The 15,111-nt window shown below is 65.6% G+C and overlaps 4 protein-coding genes across 4 annotated transcripts; 3 read left to right on the top strand and 1 right to left on the bottom strand.

Annotated features, from left to right (window-relative positions):
- Window positions 1-1,111: 1,111 nt before the first annotated feature.
- On the top strand, window positions 1,112-2,182 carry EMIHUDRAFT_232785 (hypothetical protein; the record flags this gene model as incomplete). The annotated part of the gene is made up of 1 exon (XM_005782826.1): window positions 1,112-2,182. The coding sequence occupies one exon, from the start codon at window positions 1,112-1,114 to the stop codon at window positions 2,180-2,182; it is 1,071 nt and encodes a 356-aa protein (XP_005782883.1).
- Window positions 2,183-4,023: 1,841 nt separating this feature from the next.
- EMIHUDRAFT_232784 (hypothetical protein) lies at window positions 4,024-6,279 on the top strand (the record flags this gene model as incomplete). Its single annotated transcript, XM_005782825.1, has 1 exon — window positions 4,024-6,279. One exon carries the CDS (start codon window positions 4,024-4,026, stop codon window positions 6,277-6,279), a length of 2,256 nt encoding a protein of 751 aa, XP_005782882.1.
- Window positions 6,280-6,654: 375 nt separating this feature from the next.
- On the bottom strand, window positions 6,655-6,927 carry EMIHUDRAFT_232783 (hypothetical protein; the record flags this gene model as incomplete). The annotated part of the gene is made up of 1 exon (XM_005782824.1): window positions 6,655-6,927. A coding segment is annotated over one exon (273 nt), but the record flags the coding sequence as incomplete, so codon positions are not given.
- A 3,359-nt stretch (window positions 6,928-10,286) lies between these two features.
- EMIHUDRAFT_113240 (hypothetical protein) lies at window positions 10,287-12,277 on the top strand (the record flags this gene model as incomplete). The annotated part of the gene is made up of 6 exons (XM_005782823.1): window positions 10,287-10,505; window positions 10,661-10,750; window positions 10,836-10,855; window positions 10,944-11,069; window positions 11,424-11,548; window positions 11,694-12,277. 6 exons carry the CDS (start codon window positions 10,287-10,289, stop codon window positions 12,275-12,277), a joined length of 1,164 nt encoding a protein of 387 aa, XP_005782880.1.
- Window positions 12,278-15,111: the final 2,834 nt, after the last annotated feature.

Below are 15,111 nucleotides of genomic sequence, written 5' to 3'. Positions count from 1 at the left end.
CACAACAACACAACAGACGACAGGGGCGAACGCGTGAGGCTAGAGCAGGCTTGCTCGTCCTCTAGCAATCTCCGCCGACCGCGAGGCCGGACTAGACCGTGTGTGGGGTCATGTGAGGTGTCTCTGGTCACTCTCCTCAGGGGCTAGCCGCCAGCCGCTAGCCCTATCTCGCACTCACAGGCGATGACAATCCGATGTATGAGTGTATGCAAGCAGAGGCGCGTGTGCTGATTCTAGATCGCACGCCGTGGCATATGACTTGGGAGGCGTGCGACCTCAGCGCGCCCGCCGTCAGCTCGACGGGGCGCGCATGTCAGCGAGAGGTTTGCCGGTAGAGCGATCCCGGTCTTGTCGAACGCGAGCCCCGCGCCACGGTTGCCAGCCGTGCCTTCGCGAGAGTCGCCCTCGGGCCGCGTCCCGTCGGCACTACCCTCGAGTGCGTGTCGCTTTGGTTGGCGACACCCACTCGTCGAGGGCAGTCCGGCCGACGGGAGCCTGTCGCGCGCCGGCGACGAATGCGGCGTGTGTGTGTGTGTTCGAAGCGACGATGGCACGACCACCGCCCTGCTTCCCAACCGGGCAAGGAGGGGCCTACTCCCGTTCCGCGAGGAACAGGAGGTCTCCCCCCCTCCCCCGGCCTGAGCAGCGACGGGTGGACGGCAGCCCCTTCGAGGTTGGCAGGCGAGAGTCTACGCGGGGCTCACGAGCCGAGTCTCAGCCACACGCCCCTCGCGCCTGTACTCCACCAAGTCAAGGTGAAAAGATCTTATCAGCCAGGCGGGCAGGGCACCCCCCAACCTGCTCAAAAAAAAGAAAAATAAATCTATTTTGAAAGTCCCCTTCCCAAAGAAAAAGAAACGCGCGTGATTTCATCCAACCTTGCGACGCCAAGTTGACCTTGTCCTCGCGACGCCAAGTTGACCGTGAGACACCAACCATTTGATTTCTAGACCCAGAAACGATGCAGCGAGCGCGGCTCTGGTTTCTTGTGGGTCTCCTTCCTGCGGCCGTCAAGGCGCTGGCGGGCGAACCAAGTTCGTCGACAGAGGTTGCGCTTCTACGAGAGATGCGCCAGGAGATGGCGGCAACAGCTGCCAGGAACGATGCCAGGATGTCGGCGATGCAAGCTGAGATTGAGGCGCTCAAGTCTGCGAACGGCACGGAAGCGCGCCATGCGCCCCCGCACGGCACAGGTTCGCACGGCGCGGGCGCGCTCGGCGGGGGCTCAGCTGACTTCATGGCAATGCCAAATTGCTCCATGCCTGCGCACACGATTGAAACGACCGCCATGAAGTCAGCTGCCGGCCGCCGCTGGTGCGAAATCCTGCGGTCAGCGTCGGCCGCCACGCTCATGCTCATGAGCCCGCCAAACTCCAACCCTCGCTATCAGCAGGAGGCGTACATGCGCAGCCCACGGTTTGAAGCGATTGCAGGCATGGGCTTCCACACGGACGAGAGTGGGTGTGCGGTGCCGCATTTCCTCTCGCAGCTCGGCCAGGACTGGTGGATCTACATGAATCATGCTCGTTTCATGAAGCGCCAAGGCACCTACGTCGACCTTGCGGCAAACGACGCCATGGTCATCTCCAACACCTTTTTCTTTGACACGTGCCTGGGCTGGAGAGGCGTGTGTGTCGAGCCCAATCCGGCGCACCATGCGCGGCTGCGTAGCGAGCGCACGTGCGCCCTCGAGGCGCGGGCCGTCTCCACGTGCGCAAGGGAAGGGGACGCCGCACTGCAACTCGTCACACGACACGACGCTGGCGACAAGATTGGTGGGCACTCGCACCTGGGCTCGCCAATGCCCAGTGACCGCGCGCATCGTGCATCTGTCGTCAAGATTGCGGGCTGCACCTCGTTCACGGATGCGCTCGCCTCTCAACAGATTGATCATGTCGACTTCCTCTCTCTCGATATAGAGGGCCACGAAGTGGCGGCGTTGCGGTCGCTCGATTGGGCGAAGGTCACGATCGACATCATAATCTCGGAGAATCCCAGAGTGGTGCCGCTCCTCTGCGGCGAGCAAAACTATAGCCAGGTGAGCATTTTCAGTTCTGGCCAGGCAGAGCGCGCATACCTACGACCAGGCTTCCGATTGCTCGCTGAGGTGAACGGCGAACAAGTGCATCGGGTGCCACGGCCAACAAAAGGCAGGGGCGGCGGGCGGGTTCGGCGGCGTTGACCTTCGTTGCGCGTTGGCACATATACGCACATTGCCAACATATTGCCAGCACAGCATACAGCAAGATGGCGTGGCTGTTCTCGCGCGCGTCACATACAAGTTTGTGCTCCTCCTTCGCTGTCCCATCTCCTCATCTCTTTCCCACCTAGGCGGGGCGGTGGGGGGGCGGCGGGCGCGGAGTGCTGGGTGCGGTGCGGTGCGTGCAATCGTGTGTTTGGCGTCATGTTGTGTGTGCCTTCGCTTGTTTCTAAAGGGTGTGGACCGTGTGAGTTGAGGAAATCGCGAGGGACGCGACCCACTTCGCTAGGGGGTAGACACATATTGCTTAGGGGGTAGATGGCGCGCGCAGCATCGCACCAGGATTGGCAGCGGCGGCGGCAGGCGAGGCGGCGTCCCTCTTGCCGTCCTCCTCGCCCCCGTCGCCGCCGCCGCTTGTGGACGTCGCCGCCACCACGCCCGCCCCTCGAAGCGTAGGCGCCGGCGCAGGGCCGCTCGCCCCGGCCAGCCCCGGTGCCGGTGCCGACGTCGACGATGCCGAGGTGGGCGGCAGCTCGGCCCCTGCCGCGCCGTTTGCCGAGGCGGTGCCGCTCTCACCGGCGCCTTGATCAGCGGCGGCGGTGGCGGCCGGCGAGGTGCTGCACCGGCTTGCAGCGGAGGCTGTGGCGCTGCGGCGTCGTCTCCCCGCCCTGTCCACGGAGCAGGCACGCGGCGGCACGGTCCTCCACCAGTCGCGGAAGGTGCGCACCTCCCAAAGGAAGCACCGGATGCTCGCTCAGCACACGCAGCTTTGCGCAGCGCAGCGCACGGGCCACGCCACGCAAAGCCGACCCTCAGTCTGCCCAAGAGGCTGTCTGCGGAAGGCCTGGCAAGCACGCGCCCGCCACCTCCGCGGCCATGCCCTCCGCCCGGGCGAGCGAGCAACAAAGAGTGGAGGCGGATCGCCATACCAGCTAGGTAGGTAGGTAGAAAGGCGAAGAACAGCCAGGCTCGGACTGGACACCAACGCGGTATGGGTGGACGCTGGACAGATGATGACGACACGCACGAGCGACACACAGACACAAACAGGCTCACAAGACACACAGCCAGCTGGCTGCCACACACCCTGAGTGGGCGTACACATAACTCAAGGCCATATCCTCCCTGTCGCCCCCCCCAGCACTCCACGGTGCCAAGAGTACAAACAAGGGCACAACGACACAACAGACGACAGGAAGTGACATGCGAGGCTAGAGCAGGCTTGCTCTACCTCCAGCAATCTCTCCGGCCGGCGAGGCACGGACGAGACCGTGTGTGGGGTCTAGTGAGGTGTCTATGGACGCCCTCCTCAGGGGCTAGCTGCCTGCGGCTAGCCCTATCTCGCACTCGCAGGCGATGACAATCCAATGTATGAGTGTATGCAAGCAGAGGCGCGTGTGCTAATTCTAGGCCGCACGTCGTGGCACTATGACGAAGGTAGACGTGCGGCCGCAGCGCGCCCACCACAGTCTCGGTGGTGCACCAGCTGTTCCCCCTACAAGTCCGCCGAATTTAAGATTTTAGAGGCCGGCCGCAGGCCGGCGATTTTCAGATTTTAGACCAAGATTTTAGAGCTCTGGGGCGCATTGTCGCAAGATTTTAGCTGTCCGTATATAAAATGAACTCGGGGGCACGGGACGCGGCACAAACGGGGCACAAACGCCAGGCAACAAAGACGGGGAGGCACGTATTAGCTGTCCGTTCACACATTTTCAAGATTTTAAGGCTAACGGACTCCCCGCCTTCAAATCTTAAATTCGGCTGACCTGTAAGGAGGTAACGGATTTTCTTTTTTTGCCATTTAGGTTAGTGAGGGTGCTCGCATGGGCAAATCCGGCGGCAGCAAGGCGCAGCAGCACAAGCCGCCGTCGGCGAAGCGCAAGGCCGACACGCACTTCACCACCATCGCGGTCGTGGCGGCAATCTCGAGCGCGCTCGCGGCATCGATTCTGCCGTGCTGGCTCTCAAACCCGCTGCAGCCTCCGCCGGAGCGGAGAGAGGGCGTGGTCGCCGGCCAGGGCTCCGCGGGCGCACGCACCATCGCCGAGCCCGCCCGGTCGCCAAAGGACAGGCGGCTCGTGCATGCCGTCCAGCAGGGCAACGCCGAGCTCGTCCGAGCGCTGCTCAAGTCCGGAGCCTCTCCTCAGGCCCGTGAGTCGACCGGGCTGACCGGACTGCATCGCGCTGTCGCGGCCGGGAGCGTGGGCGTGGTCCGTGTGCTGATCGAGTTTAACGCCTCGTTGGAGGCGCTCGACGCGCACAACCATGCGACGCCGCTCGACTTTGCGGCGGACACATTCTCCCCCGAGGCGAGCAAAGAGCACCTCGACCGGCAGCTGGAGATTGCTCGACTCCTCGTAGAGGCGGGCGCTGAGGTGGGGGCGGCGACGCTGGGGCGACTGCTACGGAAGCCGCTGCTCGCCGCCTTCCTCTTTCACCGCGCGCCACGTGCCGCGCTCTACGCAGGCCGGTCGGCTGCGAGCTGGCTGCGGAGCCTCGCCGAGCGATGCAGTTTCGCGGACGAGAGAGAGGACGAGGTGGAGAAAGCCACGGCGGCCTCGCTGCTCGAGGCCTTCATGTCGGGCGACCCCGGCCTCGAAAGCTTCGCTAGCGGAGCGCTTTGGAGCTTTGCCGCCGCCGCCGTCGGGCGGCGCTCGTGGCGGCAGGCTGCGCTTGCGTGCGAAGCGGCGGCGGCCGCCATTGACGCGCCAAACGCCTCGGCGGCAGACGGCTGGATTGAGGCGCAGCAGCTGGCCATCTTGGCTTGGCAAGCCGCGGGCGAGCTCGAGGGCATTCTCAGGGCGAGAGCCGCGTACACAGCGGTGGTGCACCGGGTGCCTCCGCACGACTGCCGAGGAGGCAGCGACAGCACCGGCGGCAGCGGCGTTGGGACGGTGCCCGTTTGCCGAAGCGAGGCGATCGGGCTGACGGATTTTGGGCAGGCTTGGACTCCCGGCTTGATTGGGCACGAGACGACCGCGCGAGCCAAGGGCGCGGCGGCCGCGCGAGGCTTCGCGACGAGGAGGCACCGGCTGCGGCACGACGCAGAACAGCTCGAGTACCTGCTTGGGGCCGTCGGCAATGGCAGCCTGCGGCAGAGCGGGCTGACGGAGGCTATGCTGCGCGCCACGCTTCACAGCCACGAGAGGCTGCTCGACGCGCTGCCGCGCGAGGAGGCGACGGCGCCGAGAGCGCGCGCGGGCGAGTCGCTCGACGAGTGGCTCTCGAGGCGGCAGGCCGAGGCGCACACGATTGGCGCGGTCGTCCTCTCGCCGGCCCAGTTCGGCGAGATCAAGCACTGGCACAACCGGCTGGCGCACGTGCACGACGCTCAGCTCCCGCCAGGCGAGACCGTCCTCGGCGCGACATCGCGCGCGCTCGCAGAGGCTCAGGCGACCTACGGCTCCGCGTCCCCTTCGGTGGCGGTCGTGGACGGGCTGCTGTCGGCCGCCGCGCTCGAAGCCGCGCTCGAGTTTGCGATGCGATCCACCGTGTGGTGGGACTCGAAGGCAGGCTACCTCGGCACCTACGCGCGTGCCGAGGGCGGCACCTTCTCGGGCGGCGAGCTGGCGCACTTCCAGCTGATCGAGCCTACCGTGGCCGAGCTTCGGCGGGCGATGCCGCGCGTGCTCTGCTCGCACCGCCTCACCGCGACGTGGATGTACAAGTACGATGACGAGATGCAGGCTGGCATCAACATCCACGCGGACGAGGCCGCCGTCAACCTGAACATCTGGCTCACCCCCGACGAGGCGCTCTCCGCGGCCGACAGCGCGGAGGGTGGGCTCGTCGTCTACACGGAGAAGCCGCCCGCGAGTTGGACGGGCGCGCAGCGCAACCACGGCGGTGACAACGAGGCGGCGCGTCGCCGCCTTTTGGAGGAGAGCGGCTTCCGTAACGTGACGGTGCCGTATCGGCAGAATCGGCTCGTCGTCTTCGAGTCGGACCTCTTCCATCGCAGCGGGCGGGTGGCCTTCAAGCCGGGGTACCGCAACCGCCGCATCAACTGGACGCTGCTCTTTGGGAGGCGCGGCGATCGATGCGTGCTGCCGCGCAGCCGGGCCGCGTCGTCGCCGTGAGAGAAGTTTGGCTGGGGAAATACATATGCTACTTAAAGTGGAACTCATGATTCGGTCAATCGTCAAAAATTACGATTGGGTAGCATTTACTGGAGGAGCGAAACACGCTCGAGACACGCGCACAGTGAACCCAACGCGCAAAAGGAGAAAGGCCTAATCCCTAAAGGTAAAGCGCGCGCAACGCGCGCACTGCGCGCGCAACCCGCCAAGTGTACCCCAAGCGCGAAAGTAGCAAGAACTACTGGTGCGTTCACATCAAGCACGCTCGCGAAGGATCGCGTCCCCGGCGCTGCAATGCGCGGGCTTGGGCACTGCTCGGTAGTTGGTCCCTTGCCCCCCGTTGCGCTAGATGCTAATCTTCACCGCGCTGGGGGCTCAAAGTGACGCCCGCGCCTCCTGCCACTCTCGAATCGTCCGGCGCAAATTGTGGTTCGGGATTAAGATGCTACGCTCGAGCTCGCCGCCGGTCAGCGGGCTCGTCGACTTGGTCGCGAGCCAGCGCTCGATCGCCGTCCGCTCATACGACTGCCCGTCGGCCGCCACGACTGGCTCGACCATAATCTCGGTCGTGATCGGGCAGATGAAGTCGGCCGGCGGCTCCTCCTCCCTCGCAACTGGCGCCTCGGCAGCAGCCGACGGCGAACCAGCCTCGGTCGCAGCGACAAACGTCCGCTCCTCCACCACCGGCCTCGCTCCCTCCAGCCTCGCGCTCTCCTCGAGCGCCGCCGCCAGCTCCGCCTCCTCTACCGCCGCCGCCGCCTCGCCCTCTCCCTCCTCTTCCGCCTCATCCTCGGGCTCCTGCGACGGCCCAGCGCCTCCGCCGCCGCCCGTGCCCTTCTTCTTCTTCTTCTTCTTCTTCCCCTTCTTGCTCTCCTTGGCGCGCCCCGCCTCCCTCTCCGCCTCCTCCTCCGCCAGCAGCGCCTCGGCATGCCGCGCCGCCTCCACTTCTGCCGCCGCACTCTCCACCGCCCTCGCCGTTGCCTGCGCCGCCGCGTGCTCCTCGAGGGCGCGCACGCAGCACTCGCTGTGGCCCTTGCTCTTGGCCATCTGCAGCGCGGACTCGCCATTCGCAGAGCGCAGCTTCGTATCCGCGCCCGCCCGCAGCAGGCGGAGCACGATGGCGGGGTGGCCTTGGCCGGCGGCGCACATCAGCGCGGTCCAGCCGTAGCTGTTCTGCAGGTTGGCACCCGCGCCGCGCTGAAGCAGCAAGTCGACCACCCGCTCGTGGCCGTTGGAGGCGGAGAGCAGCAGCGCGGTGTCGCCGTCGCTGTCCTGCTGGTCGATCTCCGCGCCACGCTGAAGCAGCAGCTCGACCACCCGCTCGTGTCCGTTGCCGGCGGCGGCCATCAGCGCGGCGACGCCGTCGCTGTTCTGCAGGTTGGCATCCGCGCCGCGCTGAAGCAGCAGCTCGACCACCCGCTCGTGACCGCCGATGGCGGCGAGTATCAGCGCGGTGAAGCCGTCGCTCTTCTGCTTGTTGATCTCCGCGCCGCGCTGAAGCAGCAACTTGACCACCCGCTCGTGGCCCTCCTGAGCGGCGGCCATCAGCGCGGTGATGCCGCTCACATCGCCCATCCGGCAAGTCGCATTGGCCCGCCCGCCGCTTTCGAGCCACGACAGCAGCGCCGCCTCGTCGCCTTGGAGAGCCGCGTCCACCGCCTCTTGGGGAAGGTTGCCCAGTGAGCCGGAAGAGGCCACGGCCCTCGCTCCCGCCGCCCCCTCGCCCGAGGAAGCGTCGCCCGCGCCGCCCGCCGCCGCCTCGCGCCGGCTCGCAGTCACCTCCGCGATGTGCTGCCGGAAAGCCTCGACGCACTCGGCGTGGCCCTCCTCCTTGGCCATCTGCAGCGCGGACTCGCCCTTCGCAGAGCGCAGCTTCGTATCCGCGCCCGCCCGCAGCAGGCGGAGCACGATGGCGGGGTGGCCGTTGTTGGCGGCGCACATCAGCGCGGTCCAGCCGTAGCTGTTCTGCAGGTTGATCTCCGCGCCGTTTCCCAACAGCATGTCGATCACTCGCTCGTGGCCGTAGAGGGCGGCGATCATCAGCGCGGTGACGCCGTCGCTGTCCTGCTGGTCGATCTCCGCGCCGCGCTGAAGCAGCAGCTCGACCACCCGCTCGTGGCCGCACCTGGCGGCGACCACCAGCGCGGTGTAGCCTTTGCTGTCCTGCAGGTCGATCTCCGCGTCTCGCTGAATCAGCAAGTCGACCACCCGCTCGTGGCCTTTGCTGGCAGCGTGCATCAGCGGGGTGAAGCCGTCGCCGCTCTGCAGGTTGGCATCCGCGCCGCGCTGAAGCAGCAGCTCGACCATCCGCTCGTGGCCGTTGATGGCGGCGAGCATCAGCGCGGTGCCGCCGTCGCTCTTCTGCAGGTTGAAGTCCGCGCCGCGCTGAAGCAGCAGCCCGACCACCCGCTCGTGGCCGTCCTGGGCAGCCAGCATCAGCGCGGTGATGCCGTCGCCCTTCTGCAGGTTGACCTCCGCGCCGCGCTGAAGCAGCATGTCGACCACCCGCGCATGGCCGTAGTAGGTGGCGCCCATCAGCGCGGTGCCGCCGGTGCTGTTCTGCAGGTTGATCTCCGCGCCGCGCTGCAACAACACGTCAATCACCCGCTCGTGGCCGTTCTCGGCGGCGTGAATCAGCGCGGTGCCGCCTTTCCTGTTCTGCATGTCGACCTCAGCGCCACGCTGGAGCAGCAGCTCGACCACCCTCTCGTGGCCGCTGAGGGCGGCGTGAATCAGCGCGGTGAAGCCGACGCTGTCCTGCTGGCCGAGCTCCGCGCCGCGCTGAAGCAGCAGCTCGACCGCCCGCTCGTGGCCCTCATGGGCGGCGAGTATCAGCGCGGTGACGCCACTCACATCGCCCATCCGGCAAGTCGCATTGACCCGCCCGCCGCTGTCGAGCCACGCCAACAGCTGCTTGACCCGCCCGGCTTTCGAGACCCGCCCGGCCGCTGTCCACACCGCTTCGGGAAGGCCGCCGGTCTCCGCCATTTAGCAGCGTCGTCTCCGCGCAAAGTTTCTTTTCCGCACCATCGAACAAAGGCCTTGTTCAATGATGCGAGACGCGACAAACAAACACGAGAATCTACTGCGCACGTACCTCTTATTTGGCCCAACAGCGTTCCAGTGCGAAGGCGTCGAACGGGCCTAAGTAAGCGGGCCCGTAGGCCATCTCTGCGCCGTTGAGCGAGACGTTTGCCTCGAGGCCGCCCTCCTTGACGGCCTCCGCGTAGAGCGAGAGGAAGTCGGCGAGGAGAGCGACGAGCACAAAGTCGCCGAGCATCAGCAGCCTGCGCCATGCCACGCACCGAGTCGGGGCGCGAGCGCGGGCGGGGCGCAGCGTCCCCGGAGCTATCTTGAGTGTTGCTCTTGTGGTAAGGTGAGCGTGGAGGAGGCGGCGCGGGTGGCAGGCACAGGCGCGGGTGGGGGTTGGGCGGGGGGCGGAGCCGGGAGCGGCTCGCGGGTTAGTCCGGTGGGGGGGGCGGGGCGGGGCGGGGCGGGGTGGATCGGGTCGGGTCGGGTTGGGGCGGGGTTGCTCGGGTCGGGCTCCTGTGGTGCGGGCGACGGCTTCTGAGGAAGCCGTCGCCCGCGCCTCGCCTGTCGCGTGAATCGTGTCGTGGGACCGCCAAAATTCTTTTTCGCGCCGGCTGGTAAAATTCTTTTTCGCAGGCTCTTCCATCGGCCCCGCTTGCCACGATGCCTGAGCAGACGGCGACCCTGGTGCTCTACGGCCGCGTTGGGACGTACACGACCCGCACTGCCAGCATGAAGGCGGGTGATCACGGGGACAAGGGACTTTGGCGCGAGTGCGCAAACTCGATTAGATCTCAGGTGCTTGAGCCGTGGCGCGCGGCGGGAGTGAGGCTCGCCGTGTTCGTGCAGAGCTGGTGAATCGCTCCTCTGTCGCTGTCCCATGCTACCACTCTGCCAGGCCTCCCCGCGCCGCGGACACTCCCCGACGCCAAACCCATCACCGACCGCGCTTCAGGAATCCGGAGCTTGCAGGCCGCATGGACGCCTTTTGGAGCCCCACCGCCTCGTCCCACGCCTTGCAGAACGACTCGATGCCCAACTGTCTGGCGGGCGTCTCGCCTCGGGAGCGGCTCGCGTATTGTGGGCGGACGATGTGGGCGTTGCTCGGCATGAAGGAGGCGTTGGCGATGCGAACGCGTTGGGCGGCCGCGGGGCGTGGACAGTCGCAAGGCCCGGTCATCGTGATGCGGCACGACGTGCGATGGTCCTCTCCCCTAGCTGCTGTGCACGCATCCAAGTATCCAACCTTTGGCTGCCCACACAACGCATATTTACCGCCGTCTGCACCTCTCGGTCAACTGATCAGTTCGCACAGTGCTATCCGTCTGTCAGCCTCTGTCGCAACGCGCAGGTTCAACCCACTGCCGGTCGTGCGTGTCGACGACGGGGCGCGCCTCCTCAATACTCGACGCAGCCGACCATCGGCCTGAGATCGGTCGAGGTGACCCGAGGCCTCGTGCCAGGTGCGGCTCTGGCTCGCCCACGACTGTGAGGAAAGCGCGTACAAGGGCTCCAATCGCAACCAGGTATATCTCCAACGGAAGCGGTGAGGGGAGTTTTTGCCACGACAACCCCTCGCCCCTCCCATCCGCCGCCTCCTGTCATGTTTGCTGCTCACCTCCTCCGGCGCACAGGTCGGTCCTCGGTACGGATTGCGACCAGTACTCCGCTCGTGGCGAGGGCGGCTCCGCCGCTGCAAGTGCCGGCCCGGCGCTGCGCCAGATGAGCTTCTGCGCAAACTCGGTCAACGTCGACTGGTGGTGGGTTAGCGAGCGCGGCGGCAGCCGGCGACGCGCTGCAATCGGGCGCCGCAAGACCAAACGAACTGTGAGTAGATTGGCGACGCGGCACTCGCCGACGGCTTTCACGAGACATATGACGACTTCGCGCGCTACTCGCGCCTCATCAGGATCGTCCGCCTCTGCTTGTCGACTGAATACGATCGCCGCTCACGCCACCACCTGTCGGCAGGAACAAGCTTGGCTTCCACAACTCTGCGCCCCACCACTACTGGGGGCTATACTTCTTCACCACCATGCGGCTGCGGCAGCAGTGCCAACCCATCAGGCAGCAGTGGTGCAACACGACCTCTTCACCGCCCCGGCTTTGAGCAGGCAGCGCTGCCAGCTCGGCTTTGCAGCGCACACCTTCCGCGACTTCAACCTCGGCCGGTTTGTGAAGCCGGGCCGGGGCCAGTGCGCGCTGCCAGCACGCCTCGCCATCTGGCGGCCTCCGACGGGTGAGCGGCACCGCCAAAGCGGCACCGCCAGAGCCCGAGCAAAAGCGCCCGAGATTTGCTTCACTACCGGAACGCATCAACCGGCAGTTGCATCGGTAGCGCCACATGAGTTGTCGCGAGATCCTGATTCGCCCGGGCTGTGCAGGTTGCAACGCCTCGGCCGTGAGCGGCTACGACGTCATGTGCCCGATCGCAACGACGCACCCCGGCTGCCACAACCGCAACCCTCTCGCCTCACAGCCGAGTGGCGCGTGTGGGACAGCGCTTCCGCTCGTCGACGGCGTCTCGGCTCATCGTCGGCCAGAGCTCGTCGCTGTAGGCGTATGCGGCGAGCCGGTGGAGGTGCAATGCGGCGAGCAGCAGCCCGCTGCGATGTCCGCCGCGGCTCGTGCGGCCCACGCGCAGACGCCCCGCCCCGAGTGCTTGTCAGCACTCGGCGCAAGAGCGAGCCGGCTCTACTCGCGATCCTCAAACGAGACGGTGCGCCACGTGGCGGCTGCTTGGCTGACACGATACCGCTGCAACGAGAACAACAGCCAGACGCGCACGCCGGAGGCCGCGCCCTTTGCGCAACTGATGGGCCGCACCAGCGTCAGCAAGGGCGGGCCAGTAGCAGCACACACGCAGAAGCGCACGATCTTAAAGGCGCTACACCGCCGGCGAGGCTCTACGCCCCGCAACATTAGTTGGACGGCCGAGTTGCGAGCCGCGTGGACGGGGGTGGGCTGAGGTGCCCGATGTTTAGAACCTGGTCCTGCACGGTTGTGGAAGGGGCTGGGGCCCTCACCCATGAAAGCCGTATTTTGATCAATTTTGATCCCTGGCTTAGCAGCGGCCGGCTGTGGGGTGCTGGCAGGGCGTCCCTTAGGACGGTGGCAGATTCACGCTCAGGGGGCCCCTCCGTGGCAAGGGCCTAAGTAAGGTAAGGTAAGGTAAACGTCTCCACACACACAAAGTGGTGGGGCAAGGGGGGGCGACCCTCGCATCTCCACGCCCGGGACACGGGCAGGAGCCCCACGGCATTCAAAGTGCAAGCACCGGCCCGGTGCCGTGGGTGAGCAACCTGCACCCCACTCCCTCCCTCCCAGACACAACCCGCACACAATCCCCACAGCGTGGTCGTCTACGTGTTCAGAAACACCAAGCAGCGAGGCGAGGGTGAAGGGGTAAGGGGCTGTGTGGGGCAGAATCTTCATCCGGCTTATCTGTGACTACTCCATCAGCCTGGGGGGTCGCAGGAGGGGGGGGCAGAAGGTAAGATATGGGTGAGGCCAGGGGTGGGGACCTAGAACAAGTCAAAGGACATGTTCTCGGCCCCGCCATCGCCGCAGCATCGCCGCCGTCGCCCTCGTCCGCCTCGGAGGCGGAGGTCGTCGGGCGGGGCGTCTCGCCCGTCGCGAACCTGCCGCCGAACACGGCGTCGGCCGGCGCCGAGGCGCCGGCAGCCGTGATCAGCTCGGCAACCTTTCGGTCCCTGCAGGCCGCATCAATTTTGCCTCGCCGGGACGGCTCGTAGAGCTCGCTAGCGAGCCAGTCCCGGGCAACCTTCGTCGCCACGGAGCCCAGAGGGACCGTGGCGTACACCATGTCACCGAACCCGCTGCCCCCCTCGGGAGGGAGCGAGTAGGCGAGACCTGAATCTTGGACCCTGTGGGGATGCGCGCCGCCTGCGCCGCAGCCTCCAGGCCCTCCACCACGAACATGGCGTTCTCGCGCAGCTGCGCGTACGGGTAGTCCGCACGCTCGGCCTCGCTCGCGGCCGCCGCCGCAGCCTTCCTCTCCGCCTTGTTCGCCTTCTGCCGGGCCTTTTTGGCCCTGCGAGCCGCGGCCCGAGCATTTCTGCTCCTCCGTCAGCTCCTCCTTCTTCCGCGGCGCGGTGCGCTCGATGAACGAGCGCTCCGCCGCCTGCACAGACTCGCGGTCGCCCGCGGCCTTCTCGTGCTTCAGGTCGACCTCGATGGTCGCGTAGCCAGGCCTTATCAGCCTGACCTGCGACGCACCTGCGAGCCTTGCGACCATCACCGCGTCTTGCAGTTGCGCGCGATCGTAGCTATTCCAGGGTCCGCTGCGCATCCCCGGCGGCACGACGGTGGCCGGCGCTTGCGCACCAGCCCCGTCCGCCACCGGGTCCGCGGCCGCGGTCCCTGTCATAGCTACGCGCGCCATGGAGAACGGCGGGCACTTTGGGAGCTGGGACTTGAACAACCACGCCAATATTTCACACAGCCTTTTGTACACGACGAAGTGGCGAGCCCCTGCCATTCTACATGATAACGGACCACGCGGAGTCAGATCACGTCCGATGGTCTCTCCAAGACCTACGTCAGGCTCTACGCGGACGACCCACGAGGTGAGGGAGAGACAAGTCCCCTCAAAGTATATGCAGAGAGAATGGAGGACGCGCTCAATGTCATCGGAAGGCGTGATAGCCCTCGCAAGGTTGCGAACGCGCTAAGTGAGCTGTGCTTTATGTTGGACATCGTCACGTCCATCTACGACTACGTGACAACTAACCTGGAGGCTGAGCGACCAGTGGAGGATGTGCAGCACGACGGCTTCCGAGACGCCATGCGAGACTCGCTGGGAAGCGTTATGGCGAGTTCTCAATCGATAAGGATCCGACCGGGCGTCTCTTGAGCAAAATTGGCGACGAAGAGTGGCAGGTGAAAAGTGGGACGCGTGAGTCCATGGCACTGCTTGCCGGACGCCGCGAAGTCCACCTCTAACAAAATAAGGAGCGCCATGGATGGAAATTGAAGGCTAAATGTGATGACCTGCGAGCTGAGCGTGATAAGGAGCGATCGTAATGCAAAAAAATTCATGCGAAATATGAGGCGGCCCAGTCGAGGCCGTTTGTCGTCGTGAGGCGAACCTACGAGGACGAAGGGGGAGGCCCGAGCAAGGCTCTCGCCTCTTGTGCCGGTCGCGGGTTTGGGGATTGCAGGTTGTTGCGCACCTTTGCAAAGACCTGGTCGTCTTGAGCGTCGATTTGTGCGACTTCCCAGTTGGGCCCAGGTCGGACCCCTTGCAACGATGCAACAAGCAAGGCGAGCACGTTGGGGAAGTGCACCCGGCCCACGCTCCCGATGAGTACGACGGGGGCGTTGGTCGGGTCGAGTTGACCGCCGATAAGTGTTGGAATGTCGCCTGTTTAGGTGGGCGTTGTTACGCGCCGAGCAGGGATGGGGGGTCAGACAGCCGAGCAGGGAGGGGGGGTCAGACAGGCGCGCACCGCTGTTAAAGGCTTCGAACGCGGCCCGAATGGCCATCGAGTTGTAGTGCTCCTTAAAGCCAGTCGGGTTGATTTCGCGGATCATGATGGAGTCGCCAATACCAGTAAAGCCAGTCGCCCGTCCTGTTCCCTCGGGGTCCATGTCGAAGACCCACATAAAGTGGCTGTCATACGTGTAAGGTGCAGCTCCGACGCGCTGCTTGAGGAAGACTTTGTTTCCCTAGACAAGTCAAATTGGTTGAAGTCAGGCTAAAAAGCTCAAGTGGTGAGGGGGTGGAGTGAGTGAGTAGGTGGGGGAGGGAGGAAGGGAGGGAGAGAGGGAGAGGGAGAG

This window comes from Emiliania huxleyi (genome assembly GCF_000372725.1).
Source record: "Emiliania huxleyi CCMP1516 chromosome Unknown EMIHUscaffold_185, whole genome shotgun sequence".
In the NCBI taxonomy this organism is placed as follows: domain Eukaryota; phylum Haptophyta; order Isochrysidales; family Noelaerhabdaceae; genus Emiliania; species Emiliania huxleyi.
Note: the sequence above shows the minus strand (reverse complement) of the source record. Positions and strands in the feature narration are given on the sequence as shown.